Here is a 17851-nt window from a genome sequence, read left to right as displayed (position 1 = left end):
ACACGTTGGGGTAATAATACCACCTAGCCCTTCTCTCACACTTTTCACCAGTAGATCTCAAAGTGCTTTACAAAGCAGGTCAATATCATTAGCCCCATTGTACAGATGGGGAAACTGAGGCCCAGAGCAGGGCAGTGACCCAACAGACCAGCAGCAGAGCCGGGATTAGAATCCAGGTCTCCCAAGTCCCAATTGTTTAGGATAAATCAGCCTTTGGAAGCTCAAAGCACAAATCTGTTACCTTTGGCTAAGGAAAGCAGAAGCAGAAAGTGCATCCAAATTCTCTGGCGACTTTGAGACAGGGTGCACTACTGTCACCTCTCTTCCTCAATGTCCTTATGGACTCTTAAGGAGAGTAAGATCCTGATCCAGCTTTAAGTCAAGTCAATGGGACTACTCAGGTGTTTAAAGTTACACACATGCTTAAGTGCTCTGCTGGATTGGGGCTTTAGTGAGAGATATGGTACAGCTACAATGCTTTTAGCGTGCTGATAACAGTCAGCTTAATATCTCTGTCTCGTCCAGCTCAGAGTGCTGCTGAGAATCGAGATAAAAGGGAGGTGGTGATGATGTGCTGGGAGGAAGCAAGCAGAGAATTTTGCTGAGGTTTATGTCCGTTGCTTGTTACTGACGTTCACAGTTTGGGGGGCTGGTTACATTCCCAGTGGCTCCCAGGCGAACAAGTAGCATCATTAGCCAGGGTGGCTGTTTCTCATTTGTATCTGGTTACAGCGCTGTGTCCTTTTCTTTCATATCTCATTGCTGAAATCCACTCATCGCCTCTGGATTGGACTACTGCAATGTGCTCTAATTGGGGCTGCCCCTTAGCCCCACTCACAGGCTAATGCTAGTGCAGAACACATCAGCTCATTTGTTAAATGCCATAGCCCATCCCAATCACACCACCCCACTGCTCTGTGATCATCACTGGCTGCCGTTTAAGGTATTGGTTTTGACCTATCAAGCCCTAAATTGCCTGGAACCATCTGACCTGGGACACCTCTCTCCATGTGCCACATTGACTTGATTGTGACCAGCACGGAGGTGCTCATGTTGGAACCTCACTTTGATTTATGGGCTTGTCTACATGAGGACATGCAGGAAAAATAATCTGAATTAAGTGAAGGTGTGAATTTGAAGGGGATTAATTAAATCACATTCAATCTCTGTGTGGATGCTGCTATTCAGAATTAAAGCAGACTTAATTTGGTTTAGTTTAATTAATTCTGAATGAAGATGTTCACACTGTGGTTAATATGATTAACTAATTCACTTCAAATTTACACCTTCACTTAATTTAGATTAATTTTCCTGGATGTTGCCATGTAGACAAGCCCTGTAAGGGAGGGGACTGATGGCAGGTAGTTTCTTATGCGGGCCCCTCCATTTTGGAATTCACTTCCTCTCAGTCCCAGGTAGCCTCAGATCTGCGGCCTTTCTGAAAGTGTTTGAAGAGAACTGAGGTGCTCATGAGAGCGTGGGGGCATTCCTTTGGGAGTCTCAGGTTGAGGGACGTGACTGGCTGTTATTTTGTGATCTCCTGTTTTGTTTTTTATTATTCATTTGGATTATATTTTTGATTAGCTGGCAAGGTCTGTGCAGCTCAGGTGTCTAACTTCCATTGATGTCAATGGGAGTTAGACACTTAACACACTGCTGTGCTTTGAAAATCCCTGTAGATGCCTAGCAGCATCCTTATGTGCCTGAATCCCTTGGATAGTCTGGCCCCTAGAGCCCAGGACAGGAATTTTTCACAATGTGAATGTGCCACAAATAAATAATACCATCCAGAGGGCCAAAATGAAAGGGTTTCGGTTTGAATTGTTTGAGGCAGGCTGGGTTTTTTGTTTTCCTTGTCTAAAACACACCAAGCAGGCAATGCAAATAAGTGGCCTGGCTTCCCCCACTCCATTTTTCAACTCAGGCAGACAAATACAGTAGGACAGGACTATTTAAAAAACAATTGATGTAACCGATGGCAACAATATTCAGACTGTAAGGCTTGGCCAAAGGATGAGCAAGAGAAGGTGATAACCATAACTGCACAGAAGCGTCTGACCAGCGTAGATTTCAAGGAAGGAGCAGAATTTTGTAGGGAATTTCCAATAACAGGGAATAAAGGGAAATTTAGGATTGCATTTTAGGAAATATCTCCTAGTGGTTTGAGCTGGTGGAAGTTCTATGGCCTGTGATATACAGGAGGTCCGATTAGAATATCCTAATTAGCCCTTCTGGCCTTAACAGTAGAAGCAGTAGAAGCCCTATTGCTCAGGACACTTAGCACTGGAAAACATTGCAGGGAACAACCTTTCACCAGCCACAGGGATGGGCTGGGAGAAACCTAACATGTCACTAATTTCTGCATGATTATTACCAAGGGCAAAGAACGTGTCCTGCTGTACACAGAAAGGATAGAAAGACTTTATCAGACTAAGTCCGAGGTCATAATCTGGGCTTTACCAGGGCCGTTTTTATCAAGGTTTAGTTTCAGTTTGGTTCAGAGAGGGGTCACTGTTCCAGCAAGTCCATTTTCTGAAGCCCTTGCAGCGTAGGTATCAGTATGGTACAAAGGAAGGGCCCAATTTTGCAAGGTGCTGAGTGTACCCAGGGTGGTGCTAGGCAGAGCCCATTGATGTTAGAAGGAGTGCAGGGAGTGGAGCACTTTTCAGGAGGCCATCAGCACATTGACGGATCAGCCCTGAGAGAAGGGATTGCCCAGAGAGGTCGTGGAATCTCCATCTCTGGAGATTTTTAAGAGCAGGTTAGACAAACCCCTGTCAGGGATGGTCTAAGTAATACTTAGTCCTGCCATGAGTGCATGGGACTGGACTAGAGGATCTTTTGAGGTCCCTTCCAGTCCTATGATTCAAATTTCTATGAAATAAGGTGGATGGCTTCTTAACAAAAACTTAATTCCTGCCCTACACCCACTATCACTTCATTGCTGGCAAAGCAAGAACAGAGTGTTTACTCGTGTTCATAAATACCTCATTGTGAACTCAGTCAGCTTAGAAACTCTGGGCACAGAAAGGATTAAGCCACTAAGAATTAAGACCAAGATCTGCAGTTAAAATGCCTGGGATAAAATTACAAAGGAGGTTGATCCCAGTGGTTCAGGACATGAATGAACATCAGCTCAGGGCAGGAAGACAGGCCTCCCGCCCCACCCCCCAAGCCGAGTATTGCACACTTACAAATGTAATAAGGATGTTATGCCTTCCCATGGACAGTTACTTATAGCCCTCAGAACTGCACATACATTTGTACCTACAATTACTGCAAGTGCCCATGTATACTTATAGGCTCCTAAATACCTGTAAAGTAACACAGGTAAATGCCCACGCAAATACAGGAGTGCAGATGGGTGCACATTTCTGAATGTAATATCCAGATGGGTCCCTAGGCATGTGGCCTTTATTTCTCTATTGCTGCTTCCTTCCACTGCTCTTCTGATGGAAGGCGCTATGTATATAAATACATCTTTTGTAATGTACCAGCCAGCTTTGATCACTGACAGCGGCTGGTGACCAAAATAGATGGGATTTTACTCTATTCTAGGCAGGGGCGGCTCCAGGCACCAGTGCGCCAAGCGCGTGCATGGGGTGGCAAGCCGTGGAGGGGCGGCCTGCCAGTTGCCATGAGGGCAGGAGTCAGGCTGCCTTCGGCGGCATGCCTGTAGGTCTGCCGGTCCTGTGGCTTCGGCAGCAATTTGACGGCGGGTATGCTGAAGGTACGGGACTGGCGGACCTCCCGCAGACATGCCGCTGAAAGCTGCCTGCCTGCTTTGGGCGGCAAAATACATAGAGCCGCCCCTGGTTCTAGGATAAGAGTTCCTGGGCTCTGTCTCCCTGCTCTCTTTCCTTTCAGTTTAGGGCGTGGGTGTAATAGGCAATTCCTGGAAGGATAGGCCCATGTGATGTGGTGCCTTGGCTGTTTTCTATTGTTTCCGGCCCATCTCCCAAGGGACATGAAATGCATTCCTGGAATCTTGCTAAGATATTTCTTCCTCCTTCCCCCACCAACACACTGGCTGCCCCCACAAAAAGAGATGGGCCTGGACTAAGAACACCTCCAGGCTTGGGAGGGGGGTTGAATCTGGATCTGTCCTTCGTTGGGCTCCCATCCTCCCAGCAATGAATGGCTCAGCTCCTGTATACAACCCACTAGGCAGGGCTCTGTGCAGTGCGTAAATCAAGCTCTCTCTCTTTTTTCCCTCTGGCATCTCTGTTCATAGGGACGTACCAGGGTCAGTGGGCTGGTGGCATGCGCCAAGGCTATGGCGTCCGGCAGAGCGTCCCCTATGGCATGGCTGCAGTTATCAGGTCGCCCCTGAGGACATCCATTAACTCGCTGCGCAGCGAGCACACCAACGGCACGGCGCTGCACCCCGACTCCTCGCCTGCCGTGGCTGGCAGTCCTGCTGTCTCCAGAGGCGGCTTCGTCCTCATGGCCCACAGCGACGCCGAGATCCTCAAGAGCAAGAAGAAGGGGATCTTCCGGCGGTCCCTGCTGAGTGGGCTTAAGCTGCGCAAGTCTGAGTCCAAGAGCTCCCTCGCCAGCCAGCGCAGCAAGCAGAGCTCCTTCCGCAGCGAGGCGGGCATGAGCACCGTCAGCTCCACCGCCAGCGACATCAACTCCACCATCAGCTTGGGCGAGGGCGAGGCTGAGCTGTCCGTCATCGAGGACGACGTTGATGCCACCACCACCGAGATCTATGTGGGCGAGTGGAAGAACGACAAGCGCTCGGGCTTCGGGGTCAGCCAGCGTTCGGATGGGCTGAAGTACGAGGGGGAGTGGGCCAACAACAAGCGCCATGGCTACGGCTGCATGACCTTCCCGGATGGCACCAAGGAGGAGGGGAAGTACAAACAGAATGTCCTGGTGAGCGGCAAGCGGAAGAACCTCATCCCGTTGAGGGCCAGCAAGATCCGCGAAAAGGTGGATCGGGCCACCGAGGCGGCAGAGAGGGCGGCCACCATCGCCAAGCAGAAAGCGGAGATTGCAGCTTCCAGGTAAGGCTGCCTCATTGTTATGTCTGGTCATTATGGAGATGAGGGGAGGTCAGGGGAGATGTTGGCTGGCAGAATGACAGAGGGCCATTGCTGTGACTCTGATCTCTATGGCTTTCGGTGTGACCTGTGGTGTCTCTCATGTTGGAGGAGAGACAAGGTTTGGCCTTCATGAATAGAAAGGGGATCCTTTATTGTGGCTGATGGACACAGATAGAGCCTGTGGTTCTCTCTGGTTCTCCAGCTCTCACCTGCTGATAGACACAGCCTGAGTTGCTCAGTGTCACCCAGGGTTCCTTGTGTCCTGGGCTGGACTTTTCAATAATGGAATTGACTTTTTGACTGCGCTACCTTATTCAAAGCAACAAGTGAGGGCCCCTCACCTATCTGAACCAGCACGTTTGCCGAGGGTAGGGTGACCAGATTTTATAGGGACAGTCCCAATTTTTGGGTCTTTTTCTTATATAGGCTCCTATTACCACCCACCCCCTGTCCCAATTTTTCACATTTGCTGTCTGGTCACTCTAGCCAAGTGGTCTCCCTTCCCCAGTGCTTTGTAACTGGGAGCCTTTAATTTGCACAAAAAGGGCTCAGTTCTTCAATCCAAATGCAGGCAACACTCGTCTGGATGTTGGGGCTTAGGTGTTGCAGGATTAGGCCACAAAGCTTAATGTACCTGATCTTCAGTCCCTGGCTTACCACTGCAGTTTTGCACCACCACACTGATGTGTGCAGTTTGCTGCACCAATATGGTGCCTGCATGCATTGGTGACAGATTCTAGCAGCCTGTGCAAAACTGTGCAAAAGTGGAGGACAGGTTGGGGTGTGACTGCAAATCTGGGCCAGTGTTATCAAGGTAAAGAAGTAGTAGTTTTTATTGGCAATATGCAGCCAGCTTAGAAACCTAACATATGTTCCCAGATATCCTGGCCCTGCATAAACTGGGTCTCATATAAAACCAGGATAGATTCTTCAAGGGCTGTCTCAACATTACATGTTCCAAAGTCCTGGTCAGGTGTATGGAGAGGATCTTTCAGGGCACTAAAGCTATGAAGGTGAACAAATGTGATAAGTTGGTTGCACTAAACCCGCCTAGAATTCAGCTCTGCATAGATATCAACATCCCTCTGTTTGCTAAGGGTTCTGTTTGTTAATTGTTCGTGCTGAACTCACGGAATAGATGATTCTCATCTGAAGCCAACTCTGCCCTGAGGTGAAAGGTCAAAGTCACAGCAGCTCAGCCACACCAGTGGCACGTTCAAAGGATGTTCTCAGGTCCAAAAACTGGTGCTGGGTGTTGAACTAAGTGAAGAAAGCAAAACAAAATCTTAGTTAATATACAAACACTGGGCAGCAGGGGATATAGCTACATATGCTGCTGTTATCCCATGTGATGCTGTTGGCACCATCATCCCCTGTAGCAGTCAGGACAGTGGCAGAACCCGAGGTTCATTTGGTGGTGACCTCACGCCAATACCCAATGAGGCAAAATCTATAGCAATACCTACACTGGGTGGGTCAAAGGTCATGACCATGTTTTGGAGCATTGCATCTCCTGCTGCAGGACAAAGGCTGAGAAGCTGCATCCCTGGTTGTCAAGGAACTGGGCATCAGCTGTGATTCACGGTTTCCTGGCTCAGGCACCCTCTTAGTCAGTGACTCTTTCATCCTGGTATACAGTGATTTAACTGTGCAATTACCATTAAAACTAGCAGGAGCCAAGCAGCTCGGTCTCCAGGCACTCCACTCACTGTCAATACTGTGGCATGGCCTTGGTGTTTAATTTCCTCTCTCTATTTCTTTACAAAGCGGCATCACTTGTATGGGACACAGTGACAACACAGCTGTCTCTTAGGTGGTGTTGGGTGTCATTAACCCCTTTGCTGCTTCTTTCCTCTGCATCCTGTTCTGAAGCCCTGCATTAATGGGGATCATATCTCTAATACTGGACAGAAGGGTTCTCTACAAGCTACTCCTTTAAGTATTTTCTTGCTGGTCTGCAGCTCAGAGAAACCTCTTGGGTTCTAGCTGGTGCCGTGTGGATTCCCATTTACTTCTCGCTGCCCCTGATAAACAAGATTTCAAAGGGAAGAGACAGATCCCTAATTACAGCCGCGGCTCTGGGAAGGGTTTGCCCTTTGCTAGGCTGTTCTCTGCGTGGAGAGCAGAGGCTCCGTGTACCCAAGGAATTCCTGCAAGCCCCAGGAAATCAGGCACTCAGCCTAGAGACTGTCTTCCTGAAGCTCTTCTTATTAATCACAGAGCAGTGCAAGGGACCTGAGGGAAAGACCCAGTTTTAGTTTTTAATTAGACTTTGAAATTTCTTCTCTCTGGGCCTGTGTTTGTTATACCTAATCTATCCATCCATCCATCCATCCTTTTCCACTCTTTCTCTCTGGGCCTTTGTGTGTGTGTCTCTCTCTTAGACTTTGTTTTCCCGTTCTCTCTCTTTCCCAGTGCGGACCTGCTCTGGGGTACATATTGGCAGATGTTTGCTAGGCCGTGTGATTAAATGCAGAGCCCCTTGAAGACCAGCATGCTATGCCAGTCACTGATAGTCACAATGCTTTCAATGATTCGGTGGTGGGGACATTTCCATCAAAGCCAGGCAGGTGGGGTGCGCAGGGGGAAGGCCTCACTGTGACCCACTTTCCCCTTTCCCTCCTACCCACTCTCATCCTATTTCCCTCTGCATGGCTCACCTGGGTGGCATAGTGCTGGTATCTCAGGTACGGGAGCTGCGTGTGCCTTATCTCATGCTTCTCATAGCACTGCTAAGCTCAGTGCCTGTTCTGTGCCACCCACCAGACTTTTAGCAAGATCCAGAGAATTCCTGTCAATCAAGGGAAAACTCATTCATCAGGGTGAGGTGGAAATGCAGTGTCACCCAATTGAGAGGCTGCTGGAATGCAGGGATGATGGCCTTGCAGTCACTTGGCTGAGGAAATCTCATCTGTGCCTCCCCCATGTTCCCCTGGATCTGCCACCTGGAAAATATCCATCCCAGGGCTAGAATATATGTGTTGCCAAAAAAACAAACTAAACAAAAGACACTTCAGCTTTATATGAAATAAATTATCCTATTTTCAAATCTCTGAAAATGCCTGGGGAATGCTGGGGCTGAGGAAAAAAAGAGTCCTCTCTCTCTCTCTCTTTCCTTAACCATTTGGAGTCAAATTCTATTATTATTATAAACTGCTTGTATTACAGTAGCACGTAGAGGCCCCAGCTGAAATCTGGGCTCCACTGTGTAAAGTGCTGTCCATACACATAGGAAGAGTCAGTTCCTGCGACCAAACGGTTTACCGTCTAAATAGACAACACAGTCAAAGGGCAGGAGAAAGGAAGGATCATTACGCCCATTTTACAGCTGGGGAACTGAAACACAGAGAGGACGTAACAAGGTCACACAGGAAGTCTGCGATACAACTCAAATTTGAATGCAGAGCTGCTCAGTACCAGTCCCACACCTTCTGCAAAAAAACATCCTTCAGCCCCATGTCCCTTGTGGAACCCTAGAGAATTCATTGGGGAGGCTGTGACCCTTCAAATTCAGTGGACACACTTTCCCCTCAAGTTAGAACAGTTTGAGAGGTGGTTTGGAGTTCAGGTCTCGGCTACTCCACCCTGACATGCATTTTTTCATTCAGGCATTCATGCTTGTGTATATCAAAGGGGGTGAATTTTAGAGCTCTTGGCAGTGAGCATGGGGATAGCAGAGCTGGCTTGAGGTGAGCAGTTGTTGTACGGGTACTGTGCAAGCATGTCCACCAATCTCTGCTAATGTCCCACAGTCCAGACCTATAGCACACGTGCTCTTGCAGCTCTAACAGAGCTGTGCTAATGAACCCCAGTTCTGACCAGCAGCCCCCTTGCTATTCCAGATGTGGGATCCCCATAAAAATCCTCCAATGCCCCTGATTCCTGACCCACTCCACCGCCCCTGCTGTTCCAGTCCTGAGGTTTCCTGTGCGCCTCAGTCCCGATCTGCCACTCCCCATACGATTCTAGTCTTTTGGGCTCCCTCCATGTCTCTGCTGATATTCCTCCATCCTGACTTGCCACTCCTTCTGATATTCTACTGCTGGCTTTCCTTTCAATGGACACTGCAGATTTAAATAAAGTAACAATGGCATTGATTCCCAGCCCATTCAGCAGCCCAGTGACCAGGCAAAAGCATGAGGGAGTGTTATCCAGCACCTCCCATTACCCAGTCTCCTCACTATTTGAAAAGCCTTGCGAAGTAGCCACTGTTCCAACCCTATGTTCGTCCCATGAGAAGTTCCATTTATTCCTTTCCTTGTGCCAGTGCCCTCTCTCCCATTCCATTCTTAATAGAAATCTTTAGACTTATGAAAGCTTGGTTGTGGAGCAGTGGTGGGGAAGAGGGAGGGACATGTGCTAATGATGTGTTCAGAACAATGTGATCCTCCAGAGACAAATTCAATTCTTCTCTCTCTCTAGCCAGCTAGCTAGATTTATACAAATGTGCATGACAGATGTATACAGCTAACTCACTGGTTCCCAAAATCTACCTGAGAGCCTAATGACTCAGAACCTACTCCAGGCAAGAGAGGAGGGCTGGAGAGAAAAGGCTCCTCCATTGATTAAATGTCCCTTAATATTACTGCTCAGTGCCTTAAGGCTGCAGTGCAGCGATTGTTTATTACAGCGTAGAGTTTCCTCTCCGTTTTCTGAGTGAAATTAATTAGAAAGGACAGGGGGGAGAAAAAGAAAAGAAGTCTGGTGCCACCCAGCTGTAACCAAATTAGACAAACTGTAAGTTTCAATCATTCATTCAAAGTGACACTTAAAAACGCTTTATCAGAAAGTGGTCTGGATCTCTTATCTGAGTGTGAATGAGCCTCTTGGGCTTGTTTTTTGAGCATATTTGCATTTGATGATACAACATGAGTTAGAGAGTATCAAATTACTGTCAAAGTTTAGAAAAGAAAGAGAAAAGAACTGTAGAACACAAGCAAGTCCAGATCAGTCAATGTGCTTTGATCCACCTGCAGGTCCCCAGCAATATCATGTACTATTGCAGCAAGTATTGGCTGCAGTAGAAAAGCTGTACCTTTTGTTCTGATAGGAGGTGCCTTATCTGAGCATTGGTGAATTCTTCATCCCATGGTGATAATGCACTCGTAGAATGGGGTGGGTGACTGATCTGTCCTGAAAGACCAATAATGCAGGAGTGCTGGAGATGAAGGAGACATAATTCAGAGCTGGTGATGCTTCAATTAGCTTGTGGCATGTAAAGTTATAGCTTCTATTTTTTTTTAAAGGAAGGAAAAATGGAACTGAACAAGTGTGCTTGTGTTTGTAATTGGCTCTTCCCCACCCCAAAACACTCAGTGCAGCAGAAGTCCAGGGCCAAGAGAATGGAGGATGGAAGGAAGCTTGCCCTGAGCTCTGCCCCGGAGGAGCAAGCCCCTCTGGGGAACAAGCTCCCTGTAAGTGCATGGGATCTGCAGCTGTAGAACCCACAGGTGGTTTTCTCATCAGACCTTGCTAAATGAGCTGGATCAACCCTGGTCAATGCCCAGCTTGGAGGCTTGCAAGGGAAACCCAGGGTACTGGAAGGGCTGCTGGTGACTCCATCTCCTAGTACTGAACCAATGCCACTCACTGGGGGGGCCTGTATCTTTCAGGTGAGATGCAAAACTGAGTTCCTGACCTGTCTTGCTCATTAATAGATCCCACAGTATTTTCCCCAACAGTAGGGGGGGTTAACTCTAGCATTCTGGACAAATCCCAACTTAGGTAACTACATTCTGTCTCCCAACCTGAGTATGGTACTTATTTTTTGTGCAGAACTGTGCTGTTGCTGCTGTGTATTGTTAAATGGCTGATGTACACCATCCCAGAGGTGGCTGCATTTCAGTAATGGGTCAAGGGAACCCAGTATATACCACAGCTTGTGTAAACACTCCACTTGTAAAGTTTGTTAAGTATATTGAGATCTTTGGATGACAGTGGCAATATATCTTTTAGCTGTTTAAAGAGACACCATTAACTTAAAAATCATTTTCCCATCTGAAAATCTTGTACCCATTATTGTTGCACTTAATGCCTAGAATTTCTGTAATTGAAAGAGATGAAGAAAAAGATTGTTCTCTATTTCTGGTTTGCTTTGTGCATTTTGACAGCACTGTGTGTACAGTCAGTTTCACTGTTTATTTGATAGTGCGTGCCTTTTCCCATGCTCTGCAAAAGGAACAGTGGCAGCAGCAAAGTCAAAAACTGAAAGTGAACGGGCAGCCAGAAAGTATACACACAGATAGAGAGAAAGGAGCCAGAATATTTCTGGGAGTGTTGCTTTTGAGTGCACCCTCAAAAACACCTCCAACCATCACAAAAAGGAGTAAACACAAGCCTTTGCAATTTTAAAGGAATTTTAACCAAGTAGGACACGCTAAAGTCTGTCAGAAACTGGGGTATAGTCAATTTTTTAAGAGATGCCAGCTGACAGAGTACTTTTAGTCACAGCTTACTCCCCTACTCCCTTTAGAGCCAGCAACAGTAATGCTACCAGGAGGCCATGGGTAGTCTGATCTCTGCATTCTGTAGGACTGCTCCCAACACCTTTCCCATTCAGCTGTTATCTAGCCTGCTCTTCAATAGGCCCCTAAGAAAGAAAGAGAGCACGGCCTCACTCAGAAGTGAAAGCTGTGGTCTTTTTATTTTGCAAACACTGTTTCAGGTGTGAAGACTGCTTGCCTATTGAAAAGACCCTTGGAGATTATTTAGCCCAGTGTACATTCACTACCTTGTAAGCGGACAGTACCTGTAAGTTTCCTTTGAAATGTTATGGGCTAAATTCTCAGCACCATGTAAATCAGTGTAGTTCCACTGAAGTACGCCAGAGCTATGCCAATTTTCACAAGCTAAGAATCGAGCCCTGTATGATTTCATTTCTGAATCAGGGCTGGCTCCAGGCACCAGCAGAGGAAGCACGTGCCTGGGCGGCACATGCTAAGGGCGGGCATTCCGTCCATTCTTGGGGCGGCACAGTCCAAGCAGCTTTTTTTTTCCTTGGGGTGGCAAAAATGGTAGAGCCGGCCCTGTTCTGAATGCTATGATTCTCAGCTTCTACAGCCTTTAACAGGCCACTCTTAACTCCAAGATGGTCCAAAATTTAGAGTCTGCAAACAGTTTACAAAACCTAAGAGCAATTAGAAATGTTTTCATGGTTTTTATCTATTTAAACATCTTTATTTATTACAATTTTGTTAAAATCATCAGCATTCCCCTGCAGAATCTGCAGCTCAGACATTGCAATGTTAGTAAGTGGAACCTGAAAAGGAAACCGTCACCAAAAATGAAAATCTCTTCACTGAATTTCACTGTCCAAACAGAGAAATGAAGATGGAAAAAAAAGTAAAAATGCAGCATAACTAGTGACAGGTCAATTGGATTCTCAACATTGTTTCAGTTTTAACAAACCGCAGTTAGTGGTAACATAGGAAAGGAAGTTTGTTTCAAATGTTTTTAACTTAAACTTTGGATAAATAAAAATTAGGGATGGAGCTTTTCCAGATTTCCTTTAATGCAATTAAAATGAAAGAATATGATTCTAATTCGCCACTTTCTTACATCTGTTGCATGCTGGTGTAGCTCCAAGGAAGTCAATGGGGTACCAGAGCAAGGGATCAGGTCTTATGTGTTTGGCAATTAACATTGACATTATCAATTGGATTTCATTTAAAAAAATAATAATAAACATGGAATCCCTCCAAGCCTACTTAGAATGCATTTCTGTGGTGCCCAGAAGAAACTTCTGTTTGTATTATGGGATGTTTCATTCATATTTCACTACTTAGTTTTACTCCACAGTTCCATAGCCTAGAAGGGAGCAGAACTAGACACCAGACCCTCTGTCACTTAGTGATGGATGGACTCCAATAGGTTAAGCATACAGGTGGGTCCAAGCAAACAAGATTTTGAGCTGGGTTATGTAGTATCCCTCACTGCTGAAAAGATACAGGACTTGATTGTAATGGGTGGGAATTCTTTGCTGGGGTTACTGCATGCCCACAGGCCCCATAGTTCTCCTTGACTATCTTGTAGCATGAACAACAAAACCCTCTGCTGCCCACTGTCACCAGTCAGGGTCTCCCTAATTCCTGGAATGGATTAGCCACTCATGGAAGGGACCACTGACTACACTATGGGTCCTAGTCCCTTCAAAGACTAGAGATATTCAGCATATAAACTGGTCACATGTCAGGACATGTCTTATGGAAAGAATTTTGCCAATACTTTAACCAACTGCTCCTCGGAACAACAGCTTCTAAACCACTCAACAGGTGATGCTACTCCCAAGCTAGTTCCAAGTACAGCACAGGAGTTGGTTCAAGATATATTACAGTTGAGCCACTAAGAAAATGGTGAGAAAAATATAATTAAATTTGCCATCCACAGCAGAGGAATTGGGCCAAAATCTATAATAGTGACATTCAACTTTAGAAAGGGGAAATTGAATGAATATATATATATTTTTTAAAGAGCAAGCCAGTCTAAAAGAACCAGACAAAGATGAGTATTAAAATCCTTAGATTCTGCATTGCTGCTACTTCAGGGTGCCATAACAGAGTCAGAGAAGGCCTGCACGCTCCGACACAAAGAAGGAAGCTGGAAGGCAAGAAAAATCCCTCTATAGTTAAATGGCAAGGTGCAAAAGGTTATCTGAGCCATACAGGTCTCCTTCAAAAATCCAGCCTGAATGAAACCAGTGGAACAGAGCATTTACGGTCCAAAACATTCTAAAGCTACAATAAAGTTACTACAGGCAGTGCACTGAGTTATAACAATGCTACTCTAGTTCTTTGTAAAGCTTATGCACAGGGTCTTATATTTGTACTTAGCTGTACTTACACTTGCACTTAAGATATCTGCTGGCTTTTTTGATGCCTCAGGGGGCTATCTATGGGGCTCTTTTTGAGTTTATTCCTACCCCCTTATGTGTGTGTCATCAGACGTATCTTTGTAACAGATGACAGCAGAGCAGTAAAGAATCTGAACTGGTGGTAGAAAGCAATGGTCCACGTACAGATGGATTTCCTGCTTCCTGTCTTTGGTGAGGAACCATTTGGGGCCAGGGTGGAGGGGAATTTGTTGCTAACAGATTTAAGCTGAAATGGGTCATGGTTAAATATGATGTTGGAGGCTGACTGAGCGTGAAAGTTCAACTTTGAGGAGCAGCTGCAGCGAGCCGTTTCCCACACTGACCTATTTTAAATAGCAAAAGCGGCTATTACCTAAAGCAGTGAGCACGAGAAAATGCGGCCATTCATAATTCATGCTGTAATTGTCTCCTGATTTTGTGAATTGAGGGAGGAGGGGCACAAGCTAGAGGGCATAGCAGTGTCCTGAGAAGTGACCTGTGTGGACTCACATATGTTAATGGAACAAAGCCTGTGGAAAGGGACTGGGAACCACCTGCCACTGGACAGAGCCTGAGTGAGTAGGGGAGAGGAGTGTTCTTAGAGAATGGGGCCTGAGCAATGAGGGGACCATGTGCCTGTGAGAAGGGGCTAACCATGTGATCCTGTACAGGGATGCCTGTGAAAAGCGAGCAGGAAGCCGGGTGCTCCTAAGGAAATGGCCTGTGCAAGGGGGAGTGTCATAGGGTTTGCTCACCACTAGTGTGCCTCCTGCTGGTCGCTTTTGAGAGTAGTTGATTCCAGATCTGATGCCGCCTTTCTGCCCCTCACTACATGCCCTGCCTTCTTCCTGGTTGTCAGCGAGGCGAGATGCTCTGTGTTCACTGTTTAGCCCTCTCACCAAGTTACATGTGTCCTCCCCTTCCAGCATATCAAAGTCTTTTCTTACAAACAGGCACTGTCCAGCCGGTGCCACTTCCCCAGCGGTTGGTAGGTAGGGTTGCCAGTTTTGGTGGCACATATTCCTGGAGGTTTCTTCGCATGACATAATCTTTAATTAAAGATTGATCTTTAATTCCTGGAGACTCCAGGCCAATCCTGGAGGCTTGGCAACCTTACTGGTATGAGAAGCCAGGCCCACCCTCTGCTCCAGGTTCCAGCTCAGGGACATTCTAATCAGCAAAGTCTGCACCATCTTAAACCTTGCAGCCTTTTCCCTAAGCCTTTCCTCACCTTCTGGCTCTGCCACTTCTCTGAGTTTGCCAGCCTCAAAACTCCCTCCTCCCAGGGAGTAACTGCAGGGTACTTAAGCTCTGTAGCCCACAAACACACCTCTCTTCTCCCAGGAAGTGACTGCAGACTCCTTCCCTGCAGCCTCTTCTCTGCTGCCAACTTCCTGCCTTATAAACCCAGCCCAGCTAGCGCCTTCCTCAGCTGGGCTCCCACATTATTCAGTCAGAGGATTACTTACGCGGCCTATTCCCCTCAACTTTGGCCCTCTTCTTAGCCTACGTTAATCCCTTCAGGGCACGTGAGGGGTGGACACCCCAGCAAAGGGAGCCGTGTAATTCTCAGGATGGCCCCTGTGCTAGGAGAGTGGGAATTATGCCACCTTTCCCCCACTCTGCAGCAGCCCTGGAAATGGCCATTTGGGGGGCAGGTTTCTGAGGCAGAGCCTGGCTTTTTCCTCAGCTAGTAATGCTTCTATCCACTGCTGACTGGGGCTCCAGGATTCAAGGAGCAGCTCAGTTAGAGGGGAAGGAAATGTCCATGGTGGGGGACAACCCCTCCCCCAAGCCTGCTGTGGTGACAACTCACTTGGGCCCAAATATACCAGGAAGAGCCTGGTCCTTGATCCAGTTTGGGCCTTCTGCCCACCCACTCACTTGCATTAGGAAATCAGTCAGGGGTTTTCATCCTAAGGGTAGCTCTGTCATCCATCTTGTTCTAAAACCACAGCTGCTTCTCTGTCCCAAGGACCTCTCCAGGCCAAAAGCTCTGAGGAAGTGGCTTCCCAAACCCTCTTAGGAGACCCCATTCCCTCTCTCTTCAGTCAGCACCCAAAAGGCCCAGAACATGAGTTCTGAACATCAGTTCCTTCTAATTTCCTCAACTACCTCAAGGTTTCCAGCCCTCACAAAGTCTGAGATACTGCAGGAGTCTCCAGAGATTCCAAGAGGAAGTAAAAAGCCAACAAAGTAGCACCATTGTGGGGAGATTTTTGTCTGATGCCTCCTGAGGCATTCTCAACTTCTCAGCTAAATCCTTCCTTTACAGCCCTTAGTGCAGTGGGGAAGAGAGAGTAAAACTACCAACCAGTCACCTTCCCAAAGAGGGATCTAACTCCAGGCCAGTCCCCACGGGGGACAGGGAGGGAGTGCCATCCAGTCCCCAGCTCCACTTTGGCCCAGCATCAGATGTGGCCCTGCTCCCAGCCGTGGCTCCGCTCCTGGCCTTGGCCCTGCTCCTAATTTCAGCCCAGTGGCGGCTCCTGACCATGGCTCCTGGGCGTGCGCAGAGGGAGAACACAGATCAGACAAGAGACTGACCCAAGTGACAGGGAAATCAGGCATTTTTGTTGCAGCACTTTGGAGGGGAGCGGGAAGCAGCAGGGCCGGATTAACCTTCTGTGGGCCAGGCACCAAACATATTTGTGGGCCCCCATAGAGGCAATGGAGCATGGCACAGGGAGGTCAGACCCTGGAGAGAGGGGCCAGCCAGAGGCAATGGGGCAAGACATGGCAGGGGTGGCCCTGCCCCACCCAATGCAAGGGCACTATTTACAAACCGGCAGTTACTAGACACATAGTGGCCTGCCCAGCCCTGTACTGCCAGCCTACCCCTTCCCTTTGGGGGTGGGCCCATGCCACATCACACAGCCCCCCTCCCGCAACACCCTCAGACCCCCTATGGCCAGAGCCCCCCCAGACCCACTATGCCTACCGCCCTGCACAACACCACCCCTGCCCTTAGCCCCAACACAACTGCCCAGCACCCCCCACAGAACCTCCACTCCCTAGTGCCCCAACACACACAGATCCTCCTCGACCCTTCACAGCCCAGCACCCCGCCAGACGCCCCACAGACCCACTCCCCCTGAGCCAACAGCGCAGCCAGGGCCGGTCCCAGGGCCAGGAATCGCTCCAGCCCTTTGGGAGTGGCACAATCAGCCAGGCCAGGGGCTGCCCCGGCCAGGTTCCCTCAGGACCCACTTGCCTGGAGGGGCCCAGCCAAGCCCTCTGCACTGTCTTCCCCCACACACACATCTGGCCGAGACTGGCCAGGCTTCTGCTCGTCCCAGGTGGCTCAGCGCCAAGGAGACAGGTGAAGCCCCTCCGGTGGTGGGAAGCAGAGACAGCCCAGAGCCGGAGGTGGACTGGGGTCTGGCCTGGGGGCTGAGAGAAGCAGGGGGTGGGGCCAGGGGGTGGAGAGGAGGCCTCGGAAAGGAGCAAATGGTGGGTGGAGGAAGCCAGTGGGGTCTCAGGGCACAGTGCAAGCGGAGCAGGTCAGGGCCCTTCTCAGCATGGGCCTAGCTCCATAGAGCCACTGGAGCCATTGTAAACCCAGCACTGGGAAGCAGGGCACTTGGAGAGGAAGGCTATGTTTAGTTGGGGGGGAGAAGAGTGGTTCTCTGCATCTTCCTATTTTACATTTAACTGCCACCTTCCATCCAGAACAATGAGCATTTACTGCAGACAGCAATAGCTATTGTGCTTTCAGACCCGGCCCCCATGTGTCGGTTTCAGGTGAGGGGGTCACTGTGTGTTTGGTTACAAATGGAAGAGCTGTGTTCAGGCAAATGCCAAGCACAGGAAGTTCCTTTAGTGCTGTCTCCTTTCTATCCTCTATCTTTCTCTCCTCCCTCTCCCCATCACAGCCCACCTCTTACTGACAGGAGGTCAGAAGATACCACAGTTGGATGTGATTAAGATCAGCTGTTATTCCTCTCTTGTC

At 48.2% G+C, this 17851-nt stretch overlaps 1 protein-coding gene across 1 annotated transcript in view; it reads left to right on the top strand.

The window, feature by feature from the left end:
* The window catches only part of JPH3 (junctophilin 3), a 120244-nt gene that overhangs the window by 28955 nt on the left and 73438 nt on the right, over positions 1–17851 (top strand). The window contains exon 2 of the mRNA XM_050922600.1: positions 4235–5012. Within this exon, the coding sequence (XP_050778557.1) occupies positions 4235–5012 (778 nt within the window). The remainder of the gene's footprint in view (positions 1–4234; positions 5013–17851) is intronic.

Source organism: Gopherus flavomarginatus, chromosome 14 (assembly GCF_025201925.1).
Source record: "Gopherus flavomarginatus isolate rGopFla2 chromosome 14, rGopFla2.mat.asm, whole genome shotgun sequence".
NCBI classification, from domain to species: domain Eukaryota; kingdom Metazoa; phylum Chordata; order Testudines; family Testudinidae; genus Gopherus; species Gopherus flavomarginatus.
The sequence above is the reverse complement of the archived record's forward strand: the minus strand, read 5'-3'. Positions and strand labels throughout refer to the sequence as shown.